The sequence below is a fragment of the Telmatherina bonti genome, assembly GCF_933228915.1.
Source record: "Telmatherina bonti genome assembly, chromosome: 21".
Classification (NCBI taxonomy): Eukaryota; Metazoa; Chordata; class Actinopteri; order Atheriniformes; family Telmatherinidae; genus Telmatherina; species Telmatherina bonti.
Window position 1 is genome coordinate 5,828,127 of NC_136630.1, and position 7,721 is coordinate 5,835,847.

The following is a 7,721-nucleotide window of genomic DNA, read 5'->3' on the forward strand; positions in this document are numbered from 1 at the left end:
TGGGAAAAAGCCTGATCCCCTCAGTCATAACATTTCTAAACAGCAGGGGGCGCTGAGTGTACTCTGTTCATTGTATTTGCATGTTGTTTCTGTGGTCTGTTGTCATTCATGTGCTGTGTACGTGAAAAAGAATTTCCCTTTGGGGACAATAAAGTCTAAGTCGGAAGTAGTGCAGACAGTTGGCATTATAATTGCTATTGACCACTGTGTCTAAATGTGTATAAGTGATTAACTGCCGTCATATAATGAACATGAACACACACAGACACTACACATCAGGTATGGGGAACTGTGGTCCTGCAGGTTTTCATTGGATCCCTGGTCGATCACAGCTGATTTAATTTAAAAGGATCCAACAGGGCTAAGACCTCCCCACCCTTCCCATACATCATACTGTCAGTGTGTCTGTTCACAGCCCCTCCCTCAGTCAGTAGGACCTTTGCTGTTGTCAACCGGCTCTGGGACGTGGGCAGTAGCTGCATTGGCAACCCTCAAAAGTTTTGCTCAGACTTTTATACTAGGGCTGTGACAATATGCTTTTGTCCCGATTCAATTTAAATTGTGATTCTGACAATTCTTCCATATTGATTTTTGTAGATTTAAAAAAAAAAAACAACAACTTTTGCTTGTCATTTTTCTTCATTTCAATGAGAAAAAAAACCAGTAACCAGACCATCATTCTGCTGCTATAATGCCCAAGTAGACACGTAAAAAGATCAATAAAAACTAACACATTTTTTTAGTGGATTAACAAAAAAACCTTGATTTTCCCACCCATGATGCTTTTTAAAATCTGTAACTTTACAACATTTTATTTAGCCTTTAGGAAATGCTCCTATTTCCACATCCTTTTACCGAGAAACACCGTTCAGCCTTTAGTCCAATCCCTTGTGATTGGATATTCAGATTGGACTTTACATTGATGTCATGTTTGCCCCTCCCACTCTAGCCTCACTGTAAATGTTTAAAGTTTGTGAAGTGTGAACAAATTCTCTTAAGTCCTTCAGCTTTTGTCCTACAGACATACATGAAAATGTCACAGATCTTTGGTTTTAACTCCAAGTCCAATGAATGGAAGAGCTGGGAGCTGCAGCTGTAGAGGTGTGGCACTCCAAATGACGAAAAGTTTGCTTTTCCCCTGACAGACTCCCAATAGGGACCAATGGTCTCCAATGGGAGTCTATTAGTCCCTGCTCCGCTGGTTAAAAATCTGTTCACAGTGGGATGAAATACGTTACATGCCTGTGTTCCTCATGGTGAAAGATTGATTTGGATATGTTATATGGTTTGTTCTCAGAGGAGCTCACAGTGTCTCCCTTTAACGGCCTGTCTGTTGGAAGATGTTGTCATGACGACTAATGGGCAACAGGTGACGGCGTCCGTGGTTCTTCCAGCACCTTTATGCAGAACTCTTCCTGTCTCCTTGTCCTCCCCCAGTCCACATGTATTGTCCTTGCAATCAATCACACCACATGTCGTCTTGAGTGTTTTTCGGCTCATTTCCACAGGAAATACACGGTTTTTAACTACACAGCATGAGATGAAACAGCCTAAATCAGCAGTGGCACCATTAAGTATTCAGATATGTGTAATGCACCACAGTGTAGCTGTGTGTTGCAGAGCATTAAGCTGTTCTCCAGTTGTGTAAACCTGAGAAAAAGACTTCATTTGAGTGTTGTATGAGTACATAACAACCATATTTAGTAATGTCAGTGGAATGTCCAACCGTTGAAATCAAGAAAAACGACGAGCAAAAACAAAAACTTTTAGACATTTTTTGGGCGTTTCCTCCACAAAAAAACAGCAATATCTAAGATTTGGAAGAATCGCAATTTAAATATAATCAGGACAAAAGCGTATCGTCCCAGCCCTAATGTACATATGTCATGTATGCACACACATCCACACAGGTAAAGGTAAACTTATCTCTTCTTGCCATTTTCATGCATTAAAGTTTAAAGCATTGATGGTTCTTTACTGTCAAAAACTAAAGCTGCTGCAGCGCTTACTTCACTGACACTTGGAAAAGCAGCAGTTTGACTTTTACTCTTTGTGTGCATGTTTTATGGCTGAACACCAGAAGCTGCTCGGAGGGACTGAAAAACGCATCACCTCGTCGCTGAAGACAGAATCACAGAAGAGGCGAGAGGAGCGCTTGGCAGAGCGAGCCGTGAAGGGCACAGACTTAAGAGCTGAAGCAGGAAGGGAGGAGAGACAAAGAACAGAAAGAAAGTACACAGCTTAGCATCCACAGCTAGCTTAGCTTTGTCCCAGCCATGATAGAACCCGCCGAGTTCCTGCTGGTTTCGTACCTGTGATGATGTCCTCTATGGCACCGTCCTTCCCCTCCCTCATCAGAGGAGACACCTGTCTCTTCTTCAGCTCTGCTATCAGATCCATGTGCGGTAGTTTGGACATCGCAGGAACCTGAAACAACAAGCAGTCGTGATGAAGAAAACGCCGCGCTTTAGCCGCAGCGTTGCTGTGAAGGTGACGCCACCTTGTTCCCGCTGGCTTCTGGTTTTGGAGTCGTCAACGACGCTTCAACGTTCAGGGTGTGCCTCTTCCTCTGCTCGTTGTCCTGCTCAGCTTGCTGTCAGAGAAAACCAGTAAAGATGATTTGATGGCACCAGCAGAACCTGCCGTCTGACTGAGCAGCTCTGACCTTGAATGCTTTGATGAACCTGACAAACACGGGGAAGAACACGGAGGGTGGCGTGGTTTTAGGGCTCTCTCCAAAGTACTCCACGGCTGACTCGTACGCGTCCTGTCAGGTGGATTTAACACAACGTGTGAAGCCCGGACATGACGTCTCACAAAGCAGACGATGAGCTGAAGGAACCCACCTGCGCCGTCTTTCCGTCGGCCGCGAGGGAGTCGAGCAGCTGAGCGTTGCTGCTGAGGAACTTCTGCAGCACGGGGTTGTTGTTCTCCTCAGAGAACTCCCTCCTGGTCCCCTCCATCCCTCTCTGCAGAGCTCGCACATCCTGCAGGATGCTGTCCACCGAAACTGGAGAGGAGAACCACACATCCAGTTATCCCATCATAGGGGGACGAAGTTCCACTTGATGTCATGAATCAGCGTTAAATGCAGAAACATCCACCATCTAACACACGACGCACTGTGTTTAATATCTGCTGGATTTACAGACACAACATAACTCACACTACAATAAATAACTTTGCTTCCTTATTTACACCGAACCTCATTCACATGATGGTTTGTGTCAGAGCTAGAATCTGGATTAACTCCCACTGGTCCACATCCAGGACAGATGGGTTCTCCTGTAAATGTGGTCCATCCATCCAAAGACCGTATGTGAAAGATGGACGGAGCCTCCGGCGGTTAAAAGTGAAGCCTATGTGGAAGTGCATAAAACTGCAGTTCCCCCTTCATCCACTAGGGGCTGCAAAACAGGGCAAATCCCCATAGACTCCCATGTTAAAAAGACCAACTTCACAGCAGAAATAAACATGTTTACAGCCTGGTACAAAAATCCATTTTAGGTTTAATAGGTCAGGTTTACCTTCATGACAACTGTGGGGGGAGTGAATTTTTTTCTAACTCGCCCGTTTAAAAGTAATTTTATCTTGAAGTTCGGCATATTTAGGGGCGTGTCCTTTTGATTGACAGGTACCCGATCTCCCGCTTGAAGTAGGAAGAACGTAGAACAACCGCGGTTTTTAGCTGGTTAACAACGTGACTTAGCTTTAGCTCGGTAAGCTCTTAGCTACAGAAAGCTTGTTGTTCGCTCAATGTCAATCATCCACCATGACACTAACAGCCCCCCCCCTCTCAGCTCCACCTCTTTGCCCTTATTTGTATTTTCCGGGTGAGACGACGCGCATGCCCCTGCCTAGATGGTGATGGTAGGAACCGCCCACCGAGCTTCAGTTCAGCTGTTCAGAAACCTACAGGTGACGTCATGGAGGCTCCGCCCATCTTTAATATACAGTCTATGATCCAGACACAAAGCTTTAGCAGGTGCTGACGTCACACGACTCAGACTGCAACATGCTCAGTCTTTCTGAATGTCTCAGATTCACCCTGCAGCCGATAACCAGTCTAACATGTAGCTGCTATAACATCCAGTTCTGTCCTGCGGTGCGGGCTCAGCTGTGGTCCAACCAGGCTGCAGGACTCTGCTGAGACCTGATTATTCAGCAGGTGGAGCTCATTTCTTCTCTCCAGACCACAATGTGCCATTAAAGGTTACTTTAATCTCTTATTTGTGTCTTATTCCCAACGAAACGGCCTGATGCCACCGATCCTATCCACACCTCAGCAACTGAACACGTCTCTCCCTCCATAGAGGTAAAGACAGGGACAGATGTTAGCGGACACAGCATCGAGCAGCTGGACAGAATATCTGCATCATTCCAGTCAGCTCTGAGCAGTTTCACAGGATTCCTCCTGCTCAGTAAACCACCTTCATCAGGACACAGATTTACAGATCTGGTATCAACGGATGAAAGTCCTGCAGGTTTCACATGTTTTCTGTTTTCGGTGGACACTCCTGCTTTAAAAGTAAAACTTTTCTCCATTTTCTGTGTTTTTGGTCTCAACTTTCCAACCATTTGTGGATCAAGTGATGGAATTTCACACCTGAGTGTCACATGGTGATGATTTTCCACTGCGATGCGACGCCAGGTGGGCTTGTCTGAAATAACATCCACTCTATTAGACTACAAGTTACATGTATGGAGGTCAGACTAAAGACCTTCACAGAACACAACCGCTGTGAATAAACAACACAAAGTTGTGAATAATTTGGAAGTGAGTTCTCAAAGTTTCACACCGAGAATGATGAGAAATTGTGGATAAATGAGGAAAACTAGAACAAAGTGGATTCAACGTGAAGCCACGGCAACGTCACGCTGATGATGTTTAAACGTTCATCCTGTTCTGGAGACGAGAGCAGAGCTCGGGGAGTTTTCCTGTTTAATCCCGGATCTGAATCTGGACCGCTGCAGGACAGACTTCCAGACGTCTGCAGGAGGATCTGCTGTAGCAGCAGCTGCTTGCTTTCAGAAGCAGAGAAGAAGTAATAAAGTCGCTCGTCATGATGACACAGCAGCCTGCAGAGCTGCAACTGCCGATCTATCAGTCCACGTCTTCTCTGATTGGTCGAGATGCCAACGTTCATGTTGACTTCACACCGATCCGATGCAAAATACTGAAGTTTTACTCAGAAGAAATATTCATAGTCGGTGTGTGAAGGCTTCAACGCTGCAGCTGCAGACGACCCGAGGATGAAATCATTATTACATTATCTTGTTTTACATTCACAGCCCAAAAACTACTTTTAGTCCGGTTAGTCAGTCTAGTTAGTTTAGTCGTTTCTCCAGAAGAAAACTGAATTTAATTCAATCCCAGCTTCTGCTGCATCCAGAAGACTGGAACTACAAATCCAGTCTCAGATGTTCACGTGGTGTCCCAGCAGAAACGTCTCAGATGAAATCGGTTTGGATCTGACGTCTGACATGGTCGGATCATCTCCTGCTGGAGTGTGAGGTGTGTTTACCCAGCGCCGCCTTGTCCAGGAAGTGCAGCTCTGCGTAGAAGCTCTGCAGAGCCGGGTATTTCTCCTGGATGATGCCGACGATGAAGTGCAGCAGCGTTTGTCTGCGGTCGGTGGATTTGGTGTCGAGCAGCTTGAAGGACACGTCAGAGAGGTTAAAAAAAAACCCGTAAAATCAGCATCTTGCTGCAGATGAAGCTTTAATCTCACCAGATCTAAACTCTGCAGACGGAAGCCGTACGCCGCCCCTCGCTTGCTGCTGTTCATGTAGTTTCCAAACGCCAGGATGATCTGGAATCAGAAGACACAAGTACTTGTTACAACCAACACATTTTACCTTCTTTCCTGCATGAAATCCTCGTGGTTTGAAATAATCTGTTTCTACAAATGTTTAATTTATTCTTATTTAGAATTTATATTTGCAACATGAACTGATTTTCTTGCTTTCAGCGTTTGTGGGTCGTTGGCTGCAGGTGAACTTGAACAGAGTTTCAGAAGTAAAAAACCTATTTTTCCTCCCTGAAAATCAGGTTGAGACGAAATTGACGTGCATCTTGTGGAGGCAGGCAGATGATGGGAAACTGCAGCTCCCAGTTTCATCACTGACTTTATAAAACATCACAAGGTGAAGGAGAGAAGATGTGACGACACTGGCAAGTCGCATCTTTTCACATATTTCACCAAAAAATGAATAAAATACCTACATGAACTATTTCTGACTTGTTTGACTAAAGCTTTATTTGATAAATAGCCCCAAATATTTATAAAATAAGGGTTGGGCAGTTAAATATCTTATTTCTTTACACAAATCAGACGTAAAATGAAGCTAAGCTGAAGGTTTCAGCTGATTGTGGAACAACAGAAAAACAGCGAGTTGCTGTTACTACATCTTCCTTCCAAAGCATTTCACCGTTTAATCGATTCATCTCGAAGCACCGCGTGCCGATTCATTTATTATTTATAAGTGTTCTAAAACGATTATTTTTCATGATGGAAGAAATGCAATGATGAAGCTAAGAATCCTGCTGCCACCAGGACACTTCAGAAGGACGCGCCAGTACGTCACTCTAAAGTGTCCGGGTGGTAAACACCAGAGCTAGCAGGAAGCTAGCAGCTAGCCTTGCAGCTGCAGCTTCAGTGTGTGAGATTTCCTAATCGGGTCTGAAGGCGGCGTTTGGAAACATTTTGCTTCATGCCAAAATAAAATCTAAGAATAAAACAACAAACGTTACAGCAGCTCCATTCAGCCCAGTTAGAGGAACTGGTTGTTCCAAAACGTTTTTCCAGATTCCACAGAAACAAGATCAGAAATAAATCTAATAAGTGTTGCATTTATTTCTGATTCCACATTAACAACAGATAGTGGAGATAAATTGTTTGGTAGAATAAATTTACCCACAGAGGGAGAAAAAAAGACGCTTCATTTCCTAAATGAATCGTGACGTACCCAAGATGGCAAACCTTTTTCCTTTTCTCGTTTTATGTTCTTATTTCCAAACCTTTAAATTTCCTCTTTTTCCTGCCAGAAGGACTCTGATGTAAAACATCTGGACTTAGTCAACCAACCAGACTCATCCGGGAGAGAATCGGATTCTTCTGTGGAACTTTCTGTACATTTAATTCATTTTAAGATTATTTGATTTGTTTTTAAAACGTTAAACGGACCGGACCCTCCTTACCTCTGAGCTTCTCCACCTCCATGTTCCTGCCTCGGGTCAGCTGACCTCCTGCTGGACGCACCGAGGTCCAAACGGAAGCTCAGAGGGGACAAAGCTTTTTCAGTTTCCGCTCCAACACTGTGGAGTGAGCTCCTCCTCCACATCAGACGAGCTTCCTCACCGTTTCTCTTAAAACTTGTTTTTATTCCTCGGCTTTCCGCGCAGTGTGACAGTCCTTCTGGTCGGTGTATAGTCTGGTTTTATTTACTATTCATTTATTTATTCTGTTTTAATTTCTTATTCCTTAGAAGTGTTAGTTTGTTATTTATCTTTCAAGTGTTTTATTCTCTTGTTGTTTTGGCTGATTATCTACAATTCTGGTCGTTTTAAAAGGGTTTTATAAATAAAGTTGAGTTACAGCTTAAGCCTCAGTTTGCATCAGCGTTACATTAAATGAAAGTATTGTAAACATATAAAAGTAGTGTTTTAATCCAGAATCTGGCGCTGGGCAGGTGTGGAAGAGGACCATCATTACCTCCAG

The 7,721-nt window shown here is 44.0% G+C and overlaps 1 protein-coding gene across 1 annotated transcript in view; it reads right to left on the minus strand.

Annotated features, from left to right (window-relative positions):
- fmnl1b (formin-like 1b) overlaps nt 1-7,721 on the minus strand; it is a gene marked incomplete at both ends in the record, with an annotated part of 48,101 nt that overhangs the window by 1,924 nt on the left and 38,456 nt on the right. The window contains 7 exon segments of the mRNA XM_079261161.1: nt 2,313-2,427; nt 2,501-2,593; nt 2,666-2,767; nt 2,847-3,010; nt 5,526-5,655; nt 5,733-5,813; nt 7,716-7,721. The exon segment at nt 7,716-7,721 is cut by the window's right edge and continues 63 nt beyond it. Of these exon segments, the coding sequence (XP_079117287.1) occupies nt 2,313-2,427; nt 2,501-2,593; nt 2,666-2,767; nt 2,847-3,010; nt 5,526-5,655; nt 5,733-5,813; nt 7,716-7,721 (691 nt within the window).